We start from the raw sequence: 25,794 nt of genomic DNA on the forward strand, positions 1-25,794 counted from the left end.
AGTTAGTCAATTTACATGGAGCACGTCTCACCCCTGGGGGCAATGGTCTCCTGAACCTACTCAGACCTCGGACACCACCACTGCTAGTTCTAGAACTGATGCAGGATGTTCCAACGAGGGGGTTAAGGCTTCTCATAATATTTCCTATAAGCCCACACCTGTTTGTTTATATCATTTTTGTTCATTATTAGCCAGATAGAGCCAAGTAATTGTGGTAATGATACTTGCTTTTTTGCCCAATGCTGGAATGCTAGTAAATTTACTAGCTGGTTACTCGCATGCCTCGCTGGGTGCCTGTGCCCGTTGATGCCCTCACGCTATGACTCTCTTCAGACAGAAAAGGGATCCTGGAATTACAGCTGCCATTGTTACTGCCATCTCATTGACGGCTGTTGGAGCTATCACTGCGGCATTAGCCATGAGTCATACTGGGCAGACTGCTCAGACCCTGAATAACCTTTTAGCCAATGTAGCTCATGCCTTAGATGTACAAAAAGGAATTAATGCTCAACTAAAAGGAGGTTTGATGGTGTTCAATCAGGGGATTGACCTCGTACAGGAGCAAATTGATACCCTATGGCAAATCGCTCAACTTGGCTGTCAATGAAAGTATGCTGGACTTTGAGTCACTAGCATACAACATGAGAATTTTCCCTGTGCTGCAAATCTGTCTAAACAATTGTCTAGCTATATTTTAGGTAATTGGACTGGAGAATTGATACTACGATGGAGCAGCTGAGAGTGGCCATTGTCATGGTAAATTCTACCAGAGTGGACGCAGGACTAGCCACAGGATTATCATCATGGATTGCTGCAGCCATGAATCATCTGAAGGAATGGGTGGGCATGGGAGCGTTAGCAGGCCTTCTGGTGTTGGTCTCCTTGGTTTGCCTGTGGTATATATGCAAGATTAGAGTCTCACAACAGTGTAATGCAGCCATGACCATTCAGGCCTTTACAGCCATTGAAGCAGGACAGTCTCCCCAAGCATGGTTGGCTACCATAAAAAGCCAAAATGTTATGTTCAGGATGCGAGGCTAAGCACTGCACTCAGGGTCAGCCGCTTTGGACCCAGAGAAGAGCATGTCTGATTGCATGAGGGTTGATGCCCCAGGTCCCGCCTCTGAGAAAAAGGTATCGGTCGGGTCTGATGCTCTTTGGGTGGATGACACCTAAATGAACATCAGTACAAAGTCCCAATTTATTTCTAATATCAGAGATCAGACCTCTACTCTTGCCTGATGTGTCCAAAACAAAAAGGGGGAACTGTAGAAAGCTGTGTAATGCCGCGCCTGAAAGATGGAGCTAGTTTCCGCCTTCCACCTTCCCGATGGTGAGTGCTCTCTGTCACAAACAACTCCACATTTGGCTAAGATCTGGCTTGCTTCCATGTATGTGGACCTATCTGTATTGCCCACGTGGCTTGCTGAGGTTGGCTACCCAGAGGCTATTTAAAGTGGGCTGGCTTTCCCCAGGGTCAGAAGATTGTTCAAGGTTCCTGAATAAACTGCATTGAAAAAAAAAAAAAGTGCTCTCATAATTAAAAAAAATAAATAAACAGCTCATGAAGTGCTTAATGAAACTTTCCATTGTTACGTACTATCACTGTTTTTACATTATAGAAGTTCAGTTGAAAAAAAATAGAATAGAATTTTGTGGAAATTAGTGAAACAACACAAAACAAAAGCATTGTAAATTAACTTAGTGGCAGTGTTTTAGATGCTATAAAAAGATAAAAAGATCATTGAAAAATAAACTCTACGTTTTACTTTTTTCAATCTATACTTAAAATAGCCCCCAAATAGTTCAAGCTTACAAAGCTATCATTGTTCAAAAGAGTTTAATAAAATAATTAATTCCCAAAAAAGAAAGTAGAAATGATCTCATTGAACTTCAGGCAATGCATTATAACACATAGTTTGATGTTTATTGTTTTTACAGTAACTTGATGTTCTATATGCCTGTCTGAGCTTAATTTTTTTTCATCAGAAGAGTAACGTAGAAAGTGGAATTATTTTTTTTATTTCCTCCAAATAGTCTAAAATAACTTCTACGAGGTATTTCTAAGCATTAGTACACACGTTTCATAAATTCTATGAAACAGCTGTCTTCCTAACCAGAGATATGTTTTCTAGGGGGTTGCACTTACACTGGAATACTTTCTTTGCTGTGCTTGATCAGGGACCTGTTGTAGCTAAGACACACTTGTAAAAATACGAATACTTCAACCACTTCTCATCTTGACTGAGGTTGTGTGTAAAAGCACAAATATTTCACCCTTCTCATCTCGACTGTGGTTGAGATTGTGTTTACAATGTAAATGGGACCTTCATCCCTTGAATAGGTAACAGAGAAATCCAGAATGCATCAACCAGCTTTAGTTTGCAGACAGGTTTGCATGCAATTTGACAGGTTGATGTGATCAACAGGCAGAGAACATTTTCACACAAGAAGTTATGCATAACCATGTCCAAGACAAATCTGGAATAAGAAACAAATAGTCAATGGAATCATCTATCCATGTGGCTCTTTTCTGTATCCCTTTCCTCTCTCTGGATAGAGGAGATATGGTTCTCAGTCTAGAAACTCTCCCTTGGACACTAGGTTGGATAGATTTCAGTTGCAGTGATAATTTCATCTTGTGAAATGAAAGCTCTATGGTTGAATCCTTATACCCTCGGGCCCAAGTAAACTGATTAGCACACAACAGATGCTTCTGAGACATTCAAAACAATCAGTTGAGAAGACCCTCCATGGGGCTGGGTTGATTGTAGCCCCTGCATAGGCTCTGAGAGATAAGCTCCCATCTCAAGGGGAGAGTTCTAAACAAAATAAAGTAATTCTTAAAATAGAGAGAAATATTTCCAAAACCTCAGCTTCTAGACCTGGGACATGAACTATGCTATGCAAGAAGAATCGTGACAAAGCATGAGTGCTGACTCACAGAACAATAGGAAAATCTGGGAGCACAGAGCCCAGGATCAGATATTCAGGAAATGGAAACCAGGACAAGTGAAGATAATGCAGTCCGTGAGCAAGCATGCAGACTGTTTCAACAGCAAAGGAACACAACTCCAAATACTACTACATGGGAGACTGAGTGGGAAAGTACAGTCTTCTTTGAAATATGGTTCTCAAGAACATGAATGCAAGCTCCATGCCACAGAACAGGTTACAATCCGTGTTATCATAAACTCAGCCCGAGAATTTTCTTTAAGAATCACCAAACTATTTTTTATCAATTCAGTAGTCACCTAGCAATCTACGCAAGTCTCCTTTAAAAATAAGAAGACAACCATGTTTGTAGCAGCTTTATTTGTAATAGCCAGAAGCTGGAAACAGCCCAGATGCCCCTCAACTGAAGAATGGATGCAGAAATTGTGGTACATCTATACAATGGAGTATTACTCAGCAATGAAAAAGAAGGAAATCATGAAATTTGCAGGTAAATGGTGGGACCTGAAAAGGATCATCCTGAGTGAGTTGTCCCAGAAGCAAAAAGACACACACGGTATATACTCACTCATATAAACATACAACATAGGATAAACCCACTAAAATCGGTACATCTAAACAAACTAAGCAAAAGAGAAGAGCCCAACTAAAATGCTCAATCCCCATCCTGAAAGGCAAAGAGGATGGACATCCGGAGAAGAAGAAAAAAGGAAACAACCTAGGAACCTGCCACAGAGGGCCTCTGAAAGCCTCTGCCCTGCAGACTATCAAAGCAGATGCTGAGCCTGATGGCCAACTGTCGGGCAGAGTGAATGGAATTTTATGTAAGAAGTGGGAAATAGCAAGAGTTGGAGAGGACAGGAACTCGACAAGGAGAGCAACAGAACAAGAAAATTTGAACACAGGGAACTTCCCAGAGACTCATACTCCAACCAAGGACTATTCATGGAGATAACCTAGAACCCCTGCACAGATGTAGCCCATGGCAGTTCAGTATCCACGTCGGTTACATAGTAATGGGAAGATGGACTGCCTCTGATACAATCTGATTGGCCTGCTCTTTGACCACCTCCCCCTGAGGGGGGAGGTGGCCTTACCAGGCCACAGAAGAAGACAATGCAGCCATTCCTGATGTGATCTGATAGACTAAGATCAGAAGGAAGGAGAGGAGGACCTCCCCTATCAGTGGACTTGGGGAGGGGCATGCATGCAGAAAGAGGAGGAAGGGTGAGATCGGGAGGGGAGGAGGGAGGGGCTTATGGGGGGATCCAAAATGAATAAAGTGTAATCAATAATAATCATAATAAAAAAAGGAAAAAAATAAGAAGACAAAGGACCTTGCCTCTAGATAATTTGGAACATTACTGAGCAATGTGTAGGACATATTTCATCAGTGTTTTGAAGGCACATTTATTTCCCCTTCACCATCCCATTTAACTTTCCAGTCAAGCTACTATTTAAAAAAAATCACATATTCAAGCTGCAGTTTAAACACTCTAAAGGTCTGTGCGGAACTTAAGTGATGTGTCAGACATTTCCTTCTTAAAGATGGCATCAAATTCTTCATTTTGGGCCACTGTGAAGTAATTTTTCCAGTCACCAACAACACCTAAAAGTAACAAGAACACATGAAAGAATAAACATGAATTGAATAAAAAAAAATAGTATGGACCAAGGGAAAGCCTGGATACTTAGGGAATGAATTTAAAAAACACTTTATTAGGATTCAAAGATAATTTGTAATATAAAAGAACACAGAAAAGTGTTACTAGTTTTATTCAAATTTAGAACAAGGGTGACTGATGTATATTCATTTATAATGGTACAAAATTGTCTGATAAACCTTTAAAAATAATCTCATGTTGAATAAATATGACTGTGTAGAGCGTCATTTAAAAACTAAATAATATCATTGATAAAAACAGGCTTATAACTAAGCTCAGAGTTCATATTTCAAAAGTCATCTTGAGAGATATAATGTTCTTATGTAATTTCTCAGGAAGTAAACTATTTCATAGAAGAGTTTTTTTTTTTTTTTCACACAGTCCTGGAGTTATACCTCAATGTTCAACAGTAACAGCACATTTTATTTTCTCAGATAGTTATAGTGTCTGTACAATAGAGATATCTAGTGGGCACCAGATGAGTTTAATTTCCTGAAATTTATAAATGAAAATTCTTTGATCTTTGGAAGACACTTGTCCCGAATTCACAAGATTTCTACATTATTTGCGCCTTAAATGAGAATAACATTAAAGCCAAACATATAAAACACCTGTGCCATCTTAAGAAAAACATCTGACTTTGAATGAACAACATAGTCACAGGAGCCTGTAAGAATGAATCTATTTCTCACTTAAGTGGGAAACGGTAAGATCTGGAGAGGACAGGAACTCCACAAGGAGAGCAACAGAACCAGAATATTTTGGACACAGGTGTCTTTCCAGTGACTCATACTCCAACCAAGTACCAGGCATGGAGATAACCTAGAACCCCTGCACAGATTTAGCCCATGGCAGTTCAGTGTCCAAGTGGGTTCCATAGTAATGGGAAGAAGGACTGCCTCTGACATAAGCTTGCTCTTTGATCACCTCCCCCTGAGGAGGGAGCAGCCTTACCAGGCCACAGAAGATGACAATGCAGCCACTCTGATGAGATCTGATAGACTAAGATCAGAAGGAAGGAGAGGGGACCTCCCCAATCAGTGGACTTGGGGAGGGGCATGTGTGAAGAAGGGGGAGGGAAGGTGAGATTAGGAAGGAGGAGAGAGGGGCTTATGGGGGATACAAAGTGAATAAAGTGTAATTAATAAAATCTATTTCTGACAGGAACTCAATGGCAGGCTCTTTGACCTCCCCACCACCAAGGAAGAAGCAGTCCTGCTAGGTCACAGAGCAGGACTTTGCAGCCAGTCCTGAAGACACCTGATAAAACAGGGTCAGATGAAAGGGGAGGAGGTCCTCCCCAATCAGTGGATTTGGAAAGGGGCAGGGAGGAGATGAGGGATGGAGGGTGGGATTGGGAGAGAATAAGGGAGTGAGAATGGGATACAGCTGGGATACAGAGTTAATGAAATGTAACTAATAATAAAAAAATAAATTTAAATTAAAAAAAGATTTCACTTTTGAGACAAAAAAAAAGTTAAAAAAAGAATGAATCTAATAAAGCAACGTTTGACTGAGTGTTTTTAGTTTTCATTGATTCCTTATGAAGAACCGAAGCTTTAAAAAGTTAAATAAAAGATAGACCTGGTTTTTTGTAAGAAACTAAAGGCAGGAATTACACTCAGCAAAATTATACCTTTTCGCATGAAAGGAGACTTGCTGTGATCCATCATGGCTGTGGACAGATGGGTGTAATTGACCAGGGGGTTGTCCTTCATCATTTCAAAAGAGGTGTGGCGGATAATCCTGTCCAAGATCTCTTCATCCAGAGTCTTGCCTAGGAAGCTGGCGATTTTCTTTATTTCTTCCTTTGGATTCTGTCAGTGAGTTAAACCATAAGTGCAAGGAAATGGCAAACGTGTAAACCACTCATGTAATTTAGAAAATGAGCAGATTTTATAATTATGTTCTTCTGGTTTAGTCTACAGATACAAACCTCAGCAGAGAGGTGGCCGAAGGAAGAAAGATTACAAATTCAAGGTCTGCTGTGCTACACTGAAAGACACTAGTTCAACAAAGAAAAGAATATGCTGGGGAGACAGCTCAGTGAAGAGCGCTCACTCTCCTCCAGATGACCTAAGCATGGTCCCCAGTCTCTTCACAGGGTAGCTCATAACCTCCCTTAACTCCAGCTTCCAGGGATCAGGCTCCACTGGCCTTTGACAGCACATTCACTCTTGTACACAGACAGACACACTCCGGGAGGGCTGATATGGGAGGAGGGGGCTCTCCTTTTCTGGGGAGAAAGAAAGAGGGGAAGGAGATGAAAAGGGAGGGGCTGGGAAGAGAAGAGAGAGGGGTACCCTAGGGATGTAAAGTAAATAAACTTAAATAAAATAAAATTATATTAAAATGAATTGGGAAACATAATAATATTTTAGGATATCTTGGTGAAGAAGGTGAACTATACTTATATTAACTGGGAAAACAACAACTTTTAAAAACACATTATTAGCTATATGTGTGCCTATATACACACATGTATGTATTGTTAAAGGATTTCCTTTAAGGGAAGTTTTGGTAATATTTCCAGGCTGTGTAGAAAAAAGCAGTCTCAGTCAGATTATCATGAAAGAAGAGCTCATTGAATCTTCCTCTGCAACATATCCTCAAGAAACAAGACCCACATTATATGCATACACACACACACACACATATATATATAATACAAAATATATACATATATTACATATTAACTTAGATTTTTTAGATTTTTAGAGCGTTTACTCTTGATATGTACTCTACTCCCTCTTACTATTCTTATATTATATTTTTTATAAAACATTGTCTAACATGACAATGAGCAAATCACTTTCTAGTAAGAATAATGTATTTAATAGATTTCAAGGAGATTAACAAATGTTTGGATATTCCAGCTCGTTGAGATGGTCCAGGAATTGACCAGTATATGTCCCTCTGAATAAATAACATCAACTTAATGAGGACAGAAGTTCTTCCAAAGATAATATAGGACATCATTCAGAATTTGAGTTATTTGGATTCTCTTTTAGGCTACAAACTACAATGTGGAGACAGTGGAAAATTTCAGATTACTAGAGGTAAAATATGAGAAATTCCACGGGGTTTCCTAGAAGTACATTCACCATACACAGGGGCTTACTGCCACTAATATTTGGGCTCCTACATTCAATCAATTGTACAAATAATCACATTGTCAAAGCTTCTTTTTATGTCTGACTACTGAGCCACAATCTCTAAGGTGAGAACCATATTCAATACTATGAGTATAGTTTCAAAATTGACAGTATTTTTGTTTCCATCATGGATTTGAGAATTGAAAGGTGTTTTAAATTGTATATCTGGACCTTTTCAAATAAAGAAACATGTCTGTGAATTTTAAATGGTGAGTGAGGATAGAAAGGATTGTCCAATTTTGGTAGAAAAGTCTAGAATAGTGGCAAAGGACATTGCAGTAATATTGAACAAACTTACCTCACAGAGACTAGGTGAATTGAAAAAAAACAAAATTGATACAATGAAAAAGTTCAAGAGAAACATTTGAAAGATACAAAAGACAAAGCATGTGACTCATCCCAAAGTCTATGCATGAAGGGTAGACTCCAATTATAGTAGACTTACAATCTAACTGAAATCTTGGAAAACTAAAAAGAAAAATAAAGCTAACATCCAAAGAAGAAAATAAAAGGTGTAAAGTGTGACATGATTGAGAACAAAACCAATTAAGTGTGCTTTTGAACACATTAAATTAATTCCAACGTGAGTTTGCAATTCAATTTAGAAAGTTATGAATATACATATGTGGGGATTACTCACAAATAAATATTTGTGGAAAACCTTAATAAAGGAGTGAAGGTCAAACTATAGCAAGCAATTAAAAAGGAAAGCAATGAGTGGGTGGATACACAGATACTAAGTGCAAAATTGTAAGTGTGATGTCCTGGTAAGTCTAGGAGAGAATTTATGGGTGAAACAATAGTTGAAAATCACATACTCACTAAAAGAAGAAAGAAACAAATATAGATAAATGATTTCAATATTGCAAAGTGATTACTGATCTGATAGATTTGCAGATAAGAGATATGAGTAATAAGAAAATAGCTATTACAATTAGGACTAGTGCTTCCTCAAGATCCAGCTATACCACTCCTAGGCTTATATCCAAAATATGCTCAAGTACACAACAAGGACATTTGCTCAACCATGTTTGTACAGCTTTATTTGTAATAGCCACAAGCTGGAAACAACCCAAATGTCCCTCAGATGAAGAATGGATATGGAAACTACACAATGGAATATTACTCAGCAATAAAATAACAAGTAAAAAAGGAAATTTGCTGGTAAATGGTGAGAACTGAAAAATATCATCCTGAGTGAGATATCCCAGAAGCAGAAAGACAAACAGGGTATATACTCACTCATAAGTGGATATTAGACATATAATATGGGATAAACCTACTGAAATATGTACACCTAAAAAGACTACTCAAGGGGGAGGACTTTGGATAAAATACTCAATCCCCATTCAGAAAGACAAAGAGGATGAATATCAGAAGAAGGAGAAAACAAGGAACAGGACAAGAGCCTGTCACAGAGAGCCTCTGAAAGGCTCTATCCTGCAGGGTATCAAAGCGATGGTGAGGCTTATGGCCAACCTTTGGGCAGAGCGCAGGGAATCTTATGAAAGATGTGGAAAATGGTAAGACCTAGAGAGGACAGGAGCTCCACAAGGAAAGCAACAGAGTAAAAAGAAATCTGGGCAAAGGGGTCTTTTCTGAGACTGATACTAAAACAAGGACCATTGAGGGAGATAACCTAGAACCCCTGCACAGATGTTGCCCATGGCAGTTCAGTGTCCAAGTGGGTTCCATAGTAATGGGAAGAGAGACTGTCTCTGACATGAACTGATTGGCCTGCTCTTTGATCACCTTCCCCTGAGGGGGGAGCAGCATTACCAGGACATAGAGTAAGAATGAAGCCAGTCCTGATGAGACCTGATAGAATAGGATTAGAAGGAAGGGGAGGAAGACCTCTCCTATCAATGGATTGGGGGATGGGCGTGTGTGGAAAAGGGGAAGAGAGGGTGGGCTTGGGAGGGAAGGAGGGAGGGAGATACAGGGGAGAGAGATACAGGGGAGATACAAAGTGAATAAACTGTAATTAATAAAGAGAAAAAAGGAAAACAGCTATTGCATTTTGGACTCCAAATTTAACTTGAAAACTACAATTTAATTATTTTCCTATGACACAGTATGCACAGTCTTTGAAATAAATATCTACTATGTTACCTGTTTCATATCTTCGTAGTACAAAAACAGTAATGGATACCCTTTCTTCTTTTCCCACCAAGTCTTAACATGATTGAACCATGAACCATAGGGCACTAAAACAGGAAAAAATAGTACCTTTAAAAGTGTTCATCAGATCAAAATAATTTTAAGGGTAAGTCAGTTACAAAGACATTTTGTGGGATACAAATATCAAAGAAGCTAAAAATATATGATCAATTTTCAAAATGTTAAAATTAGTCACTTATAGATGTACAATCACCTTTTTTTTTGGGGGGGGGCGTTAAGACATGGTAGCCCTGGCTGTCCTGGACTCACTTTGTAGCCAGGCTGGCCTTGAACTCACAGAAATCCAGCTGCCTCTGCTTCCCTGAGTGCTGGGATTATAGTTGTGAGCATACAATTAACTTTTAAAACATAAATTACAAAGGGAGCATTTCAAGTAAGAGTTGATTGGCTGCCATTGAGTTATGTTAAAGCCCATGGAAGATTTCTTACATAACAAGTAGCAAGTGTGAATCTAAATATTTAAGATACAACATGTATAAAAGATCTAATGATGAACAAAAACTGAGGATGGGGAAGCAATTCCTGAATGTGTTGAACTTGAACATTCTGACTTAAAAAAATTAAAGAAAATAAATTATTTAAATTTATTTTAATTTATTTTTATTTTTTATTTTATTATTATTATTATTAATTACACTTTATTCATTTTGTATCCCCCCATAAGCCCCTTCCTCCTCCCCTCCCGATCCCACCCCTCTCCCCTTTCTGCATGTGTGCCCCTCCCCAAGTCCACTGATAGGGGAGGTCTTCTCCTTCTTTCTGATCTGAGACTATCAGTTCTCATCAGAAGTGGCTGCATTGTCATCTTCTGTGACCTGGTAAGGCTGCTCCCCCCTCAGGGGGAGGTGATCAAAGAGCAGGCCAATCAGATTATGTCAGAGGCAGTCCCTCTTCCCATAAGATTTTATTCTATTTCACGTTTAAACTTAAATTTAATTTCTGATACGGCATTTCACATCTCTACAGGAATATGGTGACATCATGATACACATGGACACAGCATTTTGTTCTACTAACAGTCATTAGCTATACTCCTTGTAGATTAATATATTTGGCAACTGACAGTTGTGTTAACCTTAATCAAAACATTTCTATCTTCAATTCTCGAGAATAAGGTAGCTCTGGATGATGGGTACTTCACACATGCTGCAACTTGAAAGTGATCACTTGGAAGTCATCAGAAATGCCAACTTGAGCGTGCTTTCCTGAGACCCAAGAAGTCCTACACACTAGTGCCAGCAAGTTCCTCTGGACTAGTACTTTGGTGCTCATCACTCTTACAGTTGCATTGCCCTATGGGTCCCTTTGTTTTTTTTTTTTGTTTTGTTTTGTTTTTTTAACTTCTGTAGCTCCACATTCTCATAGAACGGTGCTGGCATGGACACTGGCTGTGCATCCTTGGGCTGCTGCTACCCTGCAGAAGCATGCACATAATTAAGTGTGTGCTGACTGGGAACAGCTCCTGCTTTGCTTGGTATGCCAAAGGCCCCTGAGCAGTATGGAATATGGGAAGTTTTCATGTGCCTTATGTCACATTAAGAAATAAAAAAAAAAAAATGGAGCTGATGCTCAAAAAGTCACTTCTCTTTCAAATTTAGAGCACCTACAGGAGTCACACCTGACCCTGTGGATGGTAAATAAAAGCTAGTTAGCATTTTTAAGTTAATGGCCTACCTACCATTTCCAGCTAGGAATTTCTGCAGATACTCTTTCCAGGTGCCAGGAAGAGGGTGTAAATTATTCATTAAATCAAAATGGTAATAGGAAACAGCAACATCTTTGGCATTTCGAGCCATATAAATCATCTACATGAGAGAAGAAGAAGAAAAGCAAAGGATGATGCATTAAAAATAAAGAAAAATATTTATAAGTAAATAAAATAGCAGAGAACTCTTGCTTCTAGAAGATATGGATCATAATATTTCTCTGAAGGAAACAAAATTTTAGACCAATAAATTAGGGAATTTGCTCATCTAAATCTTTAAGTCTTTTTAAATTCTAATAAAATATATATTTCACTTTTTAGTTTAGTATAACTTTTGAGTTATACAAAATATAAGTTTAACATAAAAATGTATCAACATGACAAAGCCTATTACCATAAAGCATAAAGAAATGAAAGAAACAATTAAGAACAAAACATCAAACCCACAAAATAGCTGTAACATTGATCAGAAATACTCCAGGCCTTCATATGGAGAACCAGATATTTTTGACTAAGCAGAGAGTAAATATATTTTATCCATTTTTAAAATTTTATTACAATTTATTTACTTTGTATCCTGGCTGTAGCACCCTCCAAGGATGCAAACTCCTATTATTGTAGAATCTGGGGAGTTGTGGAAAGAAGAATAAAAGGATAATAGCAGTATCAAGACTTGCCTGGAATATATAGTGATACCCTGTTTCAAACCAACCAACAAAACAATACCAGAAGGAGAGGAGGGGAAAGTAGATAAGGGAAAGACCAGAAGAGGTGAGGAGGGAAAAGAAGAGCAAAGAGTAGAAAACCAAGCAACCAAGCACTTACTTGTATAGTTTTCTATGTCGCAAAGCATGCTACTCTTTCTCCCAATAAGAATAGATAAATGGACAGATAAACAGGTAAATGCAAGCTAGGCCCGAATTCCACAATATACCTTGCAGTTGTTCTCCCAGAAGGATTTTGGGAGTAGATCGATTGGTAGATGCGTCTTTATAATCCGAGGTGATGGAGTCGTCTTTAAGAGTTCAATGCCTGGAGATTTCAGTTCAGAACATAGAAAGATCAGAATATCAAAGAAGCTCAGATTTCTTCATCTTTCCCATGAATGTTTGTAAATGCTATTTGTATGTGTGTGTGTGTGTGTGTGTGTGTGTGTGTGTGTGTGTGTGTGTTTGTGTCTCTGTGCAGGTGTCATTTATCTATCATAGAACTCTTGTGGAAGACAGGACAACATTCAAGAGTCCATCCTTTCCTTGCACTGAGACTTCTAGATCCTTCTACCTATGCAACAATAACTTTTTCCTGCTAAGTTCGCTCACTGTCCTCCAACCATTCTTTCATTTTTGAGCAATATTAAATGGGGATGAATTCTAAACAACTACAGGTATTTATTTTGGTAATTTTTTTTTCAATTCCAGGCATTCATATCAGGAGACAGGCAACACTGTAGTGTCTGGCATTTAACCTCACTGTTAAATTTCTACTGTCATTTTACACATTGTGAGATATTTTTAAATTACTTTCTTAAGAGTCTTTAGTTTCATTTTCTTATTCCCAAAATAAGGAATAAAAACACTACTTTAGTAACTTGAAGTTTTATCACACCTATTTTTCTCAGCTCTTTCTTACAAATCTTAAAAGTCCTACGCATATTTTCTTTTCAATATCACTTAGATCTACTCTTTGAACCATCTACTAATAGAACATACTCTTGCTATTTTTTGGCGTAGGAAATATATTTCTCAAAAAACTTACATCAGATTAATCACCTCCAGACAATCACTTGTTTTAAGTAGTTTTAATTTATAATACAACGTCTAGTCCCAGTGTTGTACACACACAACACTTATTTGTATGTAATACTGCATGTACTTTCTCATCATGACACAATCTTTTAACCCTAGTGCTCTAGAGGTTAGGGCATGAGGATCTTAAGTTCAAAACCAGCTTACACTGCTTAGAGATGTTTATGCCAGCCTTTGTGGGAAACTTCCCACAAAACAGAAATGGGAGTAGAAGGAGGAAGGGTGGGATCCAGAGGAGATTATGGAGGGGGTCACAGAGGGATACAAATTGAATAAATTGTAATAAATGAAAGCAAAATATTTACGAAAGAAAAAAAAACAGAAATGTTCTCCCTTCCTGTGTTCCCATACTTATTGCCTATGCCTGCTCAATAATATACATTCATTAGGATGGAAACTCTCTAAGAACAGGAATGTTATTTATGTTATTTACCGGTGAATATGTTGTTGGCCGGACTCCATGATCCACAGGAACTATTAAACAAAGTCCTTTTATAACAATAGAAATATGGTCTTAAAAATCAAATAAAAATCTAAGATGACCAGTTAAATTTGAGTTTTAGGTAAATAACAAATATTTTTCATTTGTGTCTCCTATAAATTTTAGGATATAAATTTATACTAAATTAAATGATTTGTGGTCTGAATATTTAAATGTAGGTGGAAGTTAGATGTCCTGGATTTTATCTAAAGATATTAATTACAAAATTCCACCATGGATCTCATGTCTCCAAATTAGAAGCTACAGCCTTGTTACTCTGTACTGAAATGTACTCTCAAATGAAAAGTGCAATCTTCTATAGGCACCACCTTCCCCCTATTAATTTCAGACTGTCTTTCCATGCCTATTCTCCTTTGTCCCTGCCTCAACTTTCATAAAAGCTTTCTCATTATCCTCTCTCTCATAGTCATTTTTCCAAGTAGAGTGGATTAAATGAGCCCTTAATATCATGATTGTAACTGCTAGCAGTATATGAAAACGTCATAGGTACTAACACTTAGTCTGTAGAGTAAATCTAAGTACTTCTCTTGGTTAAACTTCAACTGATCAATGGCAGTCTACTCCACCCTACCCGCACCTTCACCATTAATCCCAGACTCCTATGTCTACATTATTTGGTTTAATTGTTTTTTATTTCATTTTATATTTTTCTGAGGTGTTAAAGTTATTGTTAATTTCCAAGCTTTTATCTTTCCCTTCTACTTTAGAAAGCAGCTAAGGATCAACAGAGCCCTGCCTCGGGAAGTTACAAACCTTCTTGCTATGAGCCATCTCTGGTGCAGGAGAGGATTCAGGTTCTGCTGTTTAAATTGAAGAGTGGGAAGGGTCACTCCCACTCTTATGGAAGTGTCTTGTGTTCTTATCTAGCTTCACTCCAAATGACCTTCCACACTTGCCTATAAGACCATGCTTTTCCATTCCTTCTTAGCTTGACGATTTTCTGGTAGCTCCTCTTCATGATGGTAGTTTTTAATGAATAACCATCATATTTTGATACTGTATTACAATTTTGTGGGTCAACAGTCTCCACCAAGGGACATTTATGCAGAAAGTTGCCGAAGTGTTTATCTTTCAACTGGTTATTTAAAATAGTCAATACCTGAAGTCTAACATTTCATACAGAATTATTAATAATCTTACCCAGATACATCCTTCCCCAGTTTCCAAATAAACACCTGGCTTCATAGAATATTTGGTTGACCTAAATAAAACTAGACTCAACTTTCATTCATTTTTCTCACATTTCTTAGGTAATCTGTCTGTCAGTCAATCCAAAGTATAGCTCTAGCAACCCCAAAACTGCTACTTACTGACTCACACTTCCCTAAAGCCTTTCAATCTCTTCCCTACCATGTTTAGAGTAAACTTAAGAAACTTCTAAGCATTTCACACCTTATTTAATCCATCACTGTACGGCTTTAAAATTGCTTCACATCCTACTCCAACCCCTTTCTTCACTGTTGTTTTAGTCCATATATCACCCTAAAGATTTTTATACATCAATCTGTTTACACTTGGATCCCTCATGTGTCAAAATACATGTATAATTCTGGGCCTTAATTAGGTGTAGCTAGAAATGGACAAGCGATGGATGTAGGGCAATCTTTCTTATGATTACATCTCATACTGTCTTAGCCTTTGGCTTTGTAAGATTAGGAGAACTGATTTAAGTTATTTGATTTCTTTATTTTTTATATTAATTATATTTTTATATTAATTATATTGTTTAGCTTCTTATATATTATATATTTATTTACTTTGTTTTCCAGCTATAGCCCCCTCCTTCATTCCCTTCGAATCCCACCATCCTTCCCTCATCTCTTTCCTGCCCTTCTCTAAGTCCATTGAGAGGGGAGGTCCTTCTCCCCTTTCATGTGACCCTAGTTTATCAGGTCTCATCAGGACTGGCTGCAATGTCCTCCTCTGTGGTCTAGCAAGGCTGCTCTTCCCTCATGGTGGGGGAGGCCAAAGAGCCCACCACTTGAGTCATGTCAGAGACAGTCTCTGTTCTCCTTACTAGAGAAATCCAATTGGCTGGTGAGCTGCCATGGGCTACCTCTGACCAGGGGTTCTAGGTTATATCTATGCATGGTCCTTGGTTAGAGAATCAGTCTCAGAAAAGACCCCTGTGCCCAGATATATTTGGTACTTGTGGAGCTCCTATCCTCTCCAGGTCATAGTAACTCCCCCTAACTCCCCCAACACTATGCCCCAAGTTTGGTTCTGAGTCTCAGTATTTGCTTTGATACACTGCTAGGTAGAGTCTTTCAGAGGCCCTGTCTGGTAGACTACTGTCTTGTTTCTTGTTTTCTCCTACTTACAATGTCTATTCCATTTTTCTTTCTAACTGAGGGTTGATCATTTTACCCCGGATCCTTCTTCTTGTTTAGCTTCTTTAGGTGTACAGATTTTCGTATGTTTATCCTATCGTATAGGTCTAGTATCCACTTACAAGTGAATATATACTGTGTGTCTTTCTGCTTCTGGGATATCTCACTCAGGACGATCTTTTCTAGATCCCAACATTTGCCTGCAAATTTCATGAATTCCTTGTTTTTAATTGCTGAGTAGTATTCCATTGCGTAAATGGAATCCATTCCTGTATCCATTCCTCCAGAGGGACATCTGGGTTGTTTCCAGATGCTAGCTATTACAAATAAAGCTTCTTTGAACATGGTTGAGCAAATGTCCTTGTATACTTGAGCATATTTTGGATATATGCCTAGGAGTGGTATAGTTGGATCTTGAGGAAGCACTATTCCTAATTGTCTGAGAAAGGACCAGATTGCTTTCCAAAGTGGTTGTACAGTTGATTTGCTTTCTAATGTTATAGTGTTTCTGTATATTCCCTGATGAGAGAATGCATATTTTACTAATAATTCTATAACTAACTCAACACAGTGAGTTAGTTTTTAATTCATAATTACGCACACATTTTTGCTCTGTTTCTCTTTTTTCTTATGTGTAATTATAAACAGGAATATGTTAGGCGAAAATAGTCTTGCAAAATTACAATTGGCAAGAGATTTAAGTTTACCTGATATTCTTTCTCCAGGGACACTCAGTTCCAACATTGGAACCTTAGAAGTAATAACATCTCGCTTACATTTTTCAACATTTCCATCATTTAGAACCATGTCTACGATTTCACTAAGCCAAGTAGTACCTGTAACAAAAGCCAGCATTTAAAAGAAGCAATGAGCAGCTTGTTTTAATGGTTTGTTTTTATTTACTGACTTATTCTTTGAGAAGCTCACACATGTAAACATGACACATTTTTTTCATGACTTTTTAAATAAATAGATGCTTTTAAGATTACAATATAATAACATCATGTGCCCCTTTCCTCTCCTCCCTTGGAACTTTAACAGGTGCCCCACCCATGCCAGCACTGGAGATTGAATTCACCTCACTTCTTTGGGCACCCACAGCACATGTCACCCACATACAAACAAATACACTCATATGCATGAATAAAAAAATTTATACAAGCCAGGTTCAGGTGGATTGGAGGAGTGGCATAGGAAGAGAAAAGGGAGAGAGAGCGGGATAGGGAGAGGAAGAGGGAGAGGGCTACAGCTGGGATACAAAGTGAATAAACAGTAATTAATAAAAAATAAATTTAAAAATAAATAAAATAAAATCTTAAGTAAAAAAAAAATGGTGAAGTTAGACTTCATTATTTGGGATTCATTACTTACCTGACTTTGGGTAAGTAGTTATCACAAGGTCATCTGGTTTGCTCTGGAATGCCTCAATCCTTTCCCAATTGAGTGCAAAAGCATAGACCATGGGATAGCCATGAATCATCTTCAGATCTTTTCTCCGAACATCTTCTGGGGTGCTCATTTTTTCTGTAGCAGACTCTACAGACGCTGAATAGGCTATGCAGAAATAGCCTATTAAACTGTGGAGAAATAGAAGGAGCAGAACGAGTAATAGTCAGAATCTCTGTGAGAAATAGGAAGCTTCATACACCAGAGTATAGTACTTTGTAAAGAGTAAAGTGTAAAGAACAGAGTCAAGTGACCTTTGATTTTATCACAGTGTATACTGAAACACAAAGGCTGCCCCGTGGGAGTAACAGAGCAGACCGGCGAGGGCCGCCTTTGGCTTTCTTACAAAAGAACAAAGGTCTTCAACAGAAGTTTTTAAGAGGAAGTGGCAATGCATCTGGGAATTAAGTAGTTTTTCACTAAAAATATGCTAAAAGTTCTCCACTGACAGTAAAAGATCAGCACCTTAGTTGTACTTCATTGTTCTTTAGGGCTAGTCTTCCGACATTCTGACTTTTAAAGTGCACTCAATTCTCCTTCTTGTCAAAACTCTTAAGGAAATGACTCAAGATGCCCCCAACTGCGGTTATTTCTATGTTTATGTGTTAATATGCCCACACATGCAAATATTGACTTCAGCTACATGGAGCATCTTGGAATTGTGGGTACTCAGTTTCTATTATACTTGGTGAAATTGCCCATCAATTCTTAATTTTTAATTTAGTTTGTAATACTGTTTTACATTTATATTTATAATGTAAACTGACATATCTAGTCTATCTACAGTACCTGTGTTACTGGTGTCTTCTGAGATTTTTGAATTGCAGGACACCCAAGTTCCAATGTAAATTTAGGATCTACATTCTAGTGAAATTCCCTACAATAAACAATGCCTTAAAATTTGAACACAGGGGTCTTCCCAGAGACTCATACTCCAACCAAGTACCATGCATGGAGATAACCTAGAACCCCTGCATAGATGTAGCCCATGGCAGTTTAATGTCCAAGTTGATCACCTCCCCATGAGGTGGGGAGCAGCCTTACCAGGCTACAGAAGATGACAATGCAGCCACTCCTGATGAGATCTGATAGACTAAGATCAGAAGGAAGGAAAGGAGGACCTCCTCTATCAGTGGACTTGGGGAGGGGCATGTGTGAAGAAGGGGGTGGGAAGGTGGGATCAGGAGGGGAGGAGGTAGGGGCTTATGGGGGAATACAAAGTGAATAAAGTGTAATTAATTTAAAAAAGAATGGGAAAAAAGGTGTTTTCATTTTTAACTGAGCATTTTATTAGATCATGAGGTAAACAGTATTTTCTATAACAAATCATTTTCAGTTATGCATTTAATTTTGTTTATGGACTGCAGAACTTTTTTGTTACTTAACTCACAAAAAAAATCTTAGTCATGTGACAAATTTTTGATTTCCAATTTTTATTTTAATTCAATAGCTTATGTATCTTATAAATCTAAGATAATAAAAATCATGGTAGACAAATGTATTTTGGCCATCTACATAACATCCTAAGCTACCAACATGAAAGTTTGAAGCATCATTTGGAATTCCATACTTCAAATACAGCATTGTAAAACATTAGAATTTGATGCAAAATAACAGCGTTTTAATAGATGAAACATCTGTTTCATGATGGAGAATGTCTTGTTTTCTGAGAAATAGTTGTCTTAGGATGAAAATAAGTGTAGGTAACTGAGAATAAGTAAACAACCCTTCTCCCATGGGAGAAAGAAATGATTTACCCCTGCTGGCTTAAAAGATTAAGTTTCAGTTTCACAGCACAGGCATTTTGCTGTTACCACCAGAACAGACTGTACTTAGTTGTTTTGTGTGTTTTCTTGCAACTCAATCACTGTAATCCACTTACGTTAAATCTCCATCCTTACATTAATAGATAAGTCGCTATGAATAATGTTTGGGACCATTCCAGAATGCCAGTAGATATCCCCCCTCCCCCATGTTTTCTATTCTACCCACAGTAACTGCAGGCTTGGACTACTGAGAAAAATACTTCATCTGGCTTTCCTTCTGATATAAACACACACAAGCAAATGTTTATGTACAGATTCAGTTAACCAAAAAGTCATGCACTGAAGCCCCAAATAATCATGGGACGAATTCAGCACATGCCAACCTGTGGAAGGGGAGATAGGCTCAGACTGTACTGATGTCATTGAAATTAGATTTTGTTTAATTATTATTTTCTAATTTGAAGAGATACTTTGTTTTATTCCATACTATATCTAAACACTCAGCCATCCATTTCTCCCAGAGCTAAGGGAAAAGACATCTATGACACAGCAATGGGAATAAGTTGAAGACCTGGAGTAGTCTGTAATAAGATGACAAATCTTTACTCCCTTTAGGTCCTCTGTGTCCAATTCTGAAAGAGACTGTATGTATGAGTGGAGTGTTTTTTTTTTTTCACATTCTAGAAATTCTGTATCTTGAGGCAGAGAAGCTACCAGAATTCTTGATCAAGAAGTGTACAGCTATATAAAATTTATAGTTATATAGCTGATATATAACTATATGTAGTTTATAGATGTGATCTATATCCCCTTTTGTGAGTGGAGATAATGGTGGCTATCCTGTTATATTATCTAGTATAGTACTGAACAAAATGTTTCTAATGTATTTTGTCTGTATTGTCATGGTATGTGTATGTCTGCATGTAGGTATGCATACCACCTGGGAGCCTAAGGTCCATGGAGGCCAGAAGAAGCTGTCAGATACCTAGGACTGGAGTTATCGGGGGGGAGGGAGACCCAGTGTGAAAGCTAGGAACCAAACACAGGTCTGGAAGAGCAGCAATTGCCCTGCATGTGTATTCATCAGTTCCAAACATTTACTTTTTCAACACCATATTCTAAAGTTAAAAATATTTTCTGTAGAGTGTCCAATTTAAGTACAAAGATGTCTGTGTTCCCCAGCTACCAACATAGGTTTAAAGGCTGACTTCTTTCTGTACAGCTGGATTCTATCTGCCTTGCTCTCCTATAGAAGTCCTGGAAGATTTTTCAAATGTGTTTTATTATAAGTAAATGATATAGCTGAAATTGGTAAGAGCCCAATTACTGATATTTTGATAAATGAAAAAAATGATGTTTTGCTATTTTTCATACAGGAGAATAAGAAATGTGTTACAAATTATGTCTGTATCATAAAGTGGAACTTGTGTCAAATAGAGTCATGCAATCAGGCTTTCTGATATCTCATTGAGATATCTATATTGCATTCTTTTCCATCTCTATTATTCTGCTTAAGAAAGGAGCTAAGTTCTAAGTGGTCATTTAAAGAAGGGAGAATAGGAAATGTTATCTGAAAATCTGTTCTTCAAAGCTGCTTTTCATTTTAACTACTCACTCTTCGTGAACTGTGAATACAATTCTGCTACAGAAAACACCAATATTCTTCTGGGTTGCTTAGCTTTCTATATAAAATGCCCATATGCCATAGGCATTGGTAAACACAGGCAGGATACCAGTGCCATTGTTCAGTTGTTGTTGTTTATCTACTGGGCAAAGTGATTCAGTAGAATAAGTCTTTTGGGGTTTGTGAGTCTCTACAGTACAAACTACCACAGCATGTACTATTATTTATTACAAAAAAAAAAAAAAATGCCAGATCTACTTTAAGAACTCATGGCCTATAATGTTTGTCCTTCTGAATGAGGATTGAGCAACTTCCCTAGGGTCGTCCTTTTTGTTTAGCTTCTTTAGGACCATAAAATTTAGTATAGTTATTGAATATTTTATGGATAATATCCACTTATAAGTGAGTATACGCCATGTGTGTCTTTCTGCTTCTGGGTTAACTCACTCAGGATGATCTTTTCCTTTTGCCTGCAAATCTCATGATTTCCTTGTTTTCAATTGCTGAGTAATATTCCATTGTGTAAATGTACCACACTTTCTGTGCCCATTCCTCCATTGAGGGACATCTAGGTTGTTTCCAGATTCTGGCTATTACAAATAAAGCTGCTATGAGCACAGTCGAGAAAACGTCCTTGTTGTATGGTTGAGGACCCTAGGGAAAATGCTTAATCCTCATTCAGATGGGGGAACAGTATGGACATTAAGACAGGAAAAAGGACAGGAGCCTACCAAAGATGGCCTTTTAAAGAATCAATCTACCCAGCAGGATATCGAAGCAGATGCTGAGACTCAGGCCCAAACTTTGGGCAGAGTGCAGGGAATCTTATGGAAGAAAAGGGAGAAAGAAAGACTTGGAGTGAACAGGTGTTCCACAAGGACATCATCAGAGCCAAAAAATCTGCAGAGACTGATGAATCAACCAAGGACCATGAATGGAGAGGACCTAGACCACTGCCCAGATGTAGCCCATGGGCAGCTCAGTTTCTAAGTGTGTTCCCTGGTAAGGGGATCAGGAGCTGTCTCTGACATGGACTCAGTGGAGGGCTATTTGATCACCTTCCCTGATGAAGGGTAGGGGCAGCCTTTCCAGGCCACAGAGGAAGAAGATGCAGCCAATCCTGATGAGATCTAATAGCCTCGGGTGAGAGGGAAGGGGAGTAGGGCCTCCCCATCAGTGGACTAGGGGAGGGACATAGCAGGAGGAAGAGGGAGGGAGGGTGGGACCAGAGGGAATGAGGAAGGGGGCTATAGCCAAAATACAAAGTGAATAAATAATAATAATAATAATAATAATAATAAATCAATTAAAAAGAAAAATTCTTACATTCTAAGAGACTGGAACTTTTGCTGGACCTTACAGAGTTACTAATGCCCCTTGAGGTTTCTTAAAACAGATGGTTCAGATGTTAAGAGCGCTGGCAGTTTTACCAAAGGTCCTGAGTTCAGTTTCCAGCAACCACATGGTGGCTCACAACCATCTACAATGAGATCTGGTGTCCTCTTTTGGCATGCAGTCATATATGCTGGCAAAGCATGGTGTATATAATAAATAATAAATAAATCTTTTTAAAAGATAACTCATTGCCTAGTATAACAGAAACCATGCTAACATTTTACATTTTGTAGTCTTTCTGCCTATATACTGGCTTTATGAGTTTCTCAAGATGTCTGTCATCCTGCTTAACTTTGCTAGCAGTAAGAAAATTATTATAATCCTTGCATCACAGTATCAGAAGCAGATTTCTGCTATTAATATTGGCCCTACGGTCTCTACATTCAGGTACTATTTGGGTGAAAATATACTTACTTACCAACTTCATTAGAGGGTGAGATTTCACCATATCATGGCATTGAGTTTGAATGTTTACACTGAGAGACATATCTAGAATATGCTAAAGGTTTGTGGACTTTGGCTGGAACAAATAGAAAGAGGCATTCTGGAATGACTAAGCATGCACAGATACCATGATTCAGATGGAACCTAAAGAAGCTCTCTGGAAAGTTCTTAGAGTAAATTTGTGTTGAAAGCCTGAAAAACCTGAATTTGTGAGTGATGGGCTTTACTAGGCTACAGAGAAAGGGGATTCATATAGTCCTGATAGGCTAGAGTCAGATAGGAGGGGAGGAAGAGCTCCCTATTAGTGGACTACGGAAGGGGAATAGGGCTAGAAGAGGATGGGTGGGACTAAGAGGAGATGAGGGAAGGGGCTACAGCTGGGATACCAAGTGAATAAGCTGTAATAAATTATAAATAAATAAAAATTTTAAAAAAGGAAAAAAATTCTCTATTGCACATGAAAGAGTGTTATTTAGTTCTGAGTATACAGACAGTTTTCTAATCCTTCAATGTCATACTCAACAAAAGAAAATAATGAAGAAGAGAGATTAGTGAAATTAATTTATTGTACGGAGATTTCCTCTCAGAAGTGATACCAAATGGGCATAATGTAGAACAGCATTAGACACAACATTAGAATAGTGATTTGGAGAATTTTGAACAAGCCTCACATTTGCAGCAAATAAATTTCACAATACCTTCAATATCTGACATGAAGAGTAGAAATAATTAGATCTTTACTTTGAATTTTATAAATTATGTGCTATTGATTCATTCATTTATAATATAATATTCCTAAACTAGCCATAGGGGTAAATGGGATATTCTGACATAATGAATTTGAATAACTTGTCAATGTTAAAGACTTGGTGTTTTTAGATGTAAAATAACAGCCGATTAAGTTGAATTAGAGTTAATGAAATGAAATCTTTCTCTAAAGGGTAATCTAATCATGGATACAAACATCATTCAGAAACCTATATCCTGAGAAAATGAAGACCATATACAGAGGGACAGGAAGCTGCAACTAGGACCATATTGTGTTATAAATCCTCTAAAAATTGTGCCCTTTTCATAACAGGAAGTGAAGAGGACACTACTGTGTGAACCTATTACTGTAAGGAAGAGATTTAGAAGCAAATTATTACCTGCTGTTTTTAGGTTTGTAGATCATGAGTCAGTAAATATAGAAAACTCATATACCAAATTTTATTTCACTGAACCATGAATGTGCTTTTTTCTCTAATTTTAGTGCCAGCCAAAGGGGATTGAGAAGAAACAAATATTCCTTAGATCTCTGATCTGAACTTAAGTGTTGAATCTTTCATTTTCTTCACATAATCTTCTTCAAATTTCTCATACTGGGCTACAGTGAAATGATTCTTCCAGTCACCGGAAATTCCTGTAAAACACAATAGAAAAAATTTGGAATACTATTAAATATTCATCTAATAGGAATCTGAGTTATCAATTTGAATGTTTATGCATGGTCTTTAACTTTTGATGTGCATCATAAATATAATCTTCAACTTCCAACCATATCTAAACTTTCTTAGCCTTCCAATTTCTGTAGATTTTACAAGTATCTTATATGAAAAAAAAAATTCCTAAGTATCTTAAAGGAATGTAATTGGGGAAACTACCACCTGATCATCTCAATTCTAGTGTTTGGGCCTTAAAAGCCTTGGAAACAACTAGTAAAAGGAAGTTCTCAATCATTTTAAAGCTTTAATTAACAGGGTGAAATGATGTCTTATGAGAAAAGTTTTACTATCGAGACAGATTTGATATTACTGGGGGTAAATGTAATTATATATATTTGCTTACTGTACTTGCTGGGACTTATATATACTTAAAATATCAAAATTCTTATGGAATGATATTAGACATACCATGAATAAAACTATAATTTGGTTAAATTATAGTTTTCACAGAATAATCCTTAGTAATATGAGAAACACAATTAGAAAACTAGTTTTTAATGTCAAATAGAGCCATTTGATGCAGAAAATTCTTGGGTATTTTAAAAGCAAGGCTTCCAGTTATATTTTAGGTCATCTAGACACCAATAACTATTTCCTAAGTGTAACAATCAAAGGTGTCACTAAATGCTTGATCCCAGAGAAACAAACAAACAAAATCATACTTTGAGATATTGAAGTAAATCTTAACCATAGCTCAATTCCTTACCTGACAGAAATCGTTTATAATTTATAAAAATTCAAATTATAATTAATCTTGATTGCTTTTTTATAGCTCCTCAACAAGTCTTCTTTATCTCAAAAACTTTCCTAAACTTTATTGCTGCTAATAAACTTTTCTCTACAATAAAAATATATTCTACTTCAATTCATCTTTTGTTACGTGATTGTTTCCTGTCTCAGAAACTTCAGATGTGGGTTTTTAGGTTTTGGACAGTGGAAGTGATGACAGTCTGATGTACACAACCTCTGAAAAGAAGATTTAAAAGACAAGCCAAGTTTTCATAATCTGTAACATGATCTCATGCATGTCACCTGTGTGGGCCCTGCTTTTTGTTTTGCTTTAAAGAGAGAGAGAGAAAGAGAGAGAGAGAGAGAATACACAAGGAGATGCAGCTAGGGAAAAAATGTGTATCACAATAACCATTACCTATCAATACATTGTTTAGATAAAAGAAGAAATCTTGTGATTAAATTACCAACTTCTAGGAGTCCTGGGGTTTTAGAGAAAAGGTGGTTAGTACATATGCAATGTTATCTATCATCCACTTATCTATTATCTATCTATTAATTATCTTCATCTATCCCTCATCTATCCATTTGTCTGCCTGTCATCTATCA

General features: G+C 37.5%; 2 protein-coding genes across 3 annotated transcripts in view; both read right to left on the reverse strand.

Annotated features, from left to right (window-relative positions):
* Nucleotides 1-4,340: 4,340 nt before the first annotated feature.
* Sult1b1 (sulfotransferase family 1B member 1) lies at nucleotides 4,341-18,017 on the reverse strand. The gene is made up of 7 exons (XM_060380882.1): nucleotides 17,669-18,017; nucleotides 17,005-17,133; nucleotides 12,595-12,692; nucleotides 11,634-11,760; nucleotides 9,887-9,981; nucleotides 6,256-6,436; nucleotides 4,341-4,564 (listed from the first exon to the last, which is right to left on the reverse strand). Exons 1-7 carry the CDS (start codon nucleotides 17,814-17,816, stop codon nucleotides 4,452-4,454), a joined length of 891 nt encoding a protein of 296 aa, XP_060236865.1. The 5' UTR covers nucleotides 17,817-18,017; the 3' UTR covers nucleotides 4,341-4,451.
* A 5,563-nt stretch (nucleotides 18,018-23,580) lies between these two features.
* LOC110541414 (sulfotransferase 1 family member D1) overlaps nucleotides 23,581-25,794 on the reverse strand; it is a 29,503-nt gene continuing 27,289 nt past the window's right edge. For both annotated transcript variants that reach the window (XM_060378735.1, XM_060378736.1), the window contains one exon: nucleotides 23,581-24,374. In XM_060378735.1, coding sequence (XP_060234718.1) covers nucleotides 24,262-24,374 — 113 coding nt within the window. In that variant the 3' untranslated portion in view covers nucleotides 23,581-24,261. The remainder of the gene's footprint in view (nucleotides 24,375-25,794) is intronic.

Source organism: Meriones unguiculatus, chromosome 3 (genome assembly GCF_030254825.1).
Source record: "Meriones unguiculatus strain TT.TT164.6M chromosome 3, Bangor_MerUng_6.1, whole genome shotgun sequence".
Taxonomy (NCBI): domain Eukaryota; kingdom Metazoa; phylum Chordata; class Mammalia; order Rodentia; family Muridae; genus Meriones; species Meriones unguiculatus.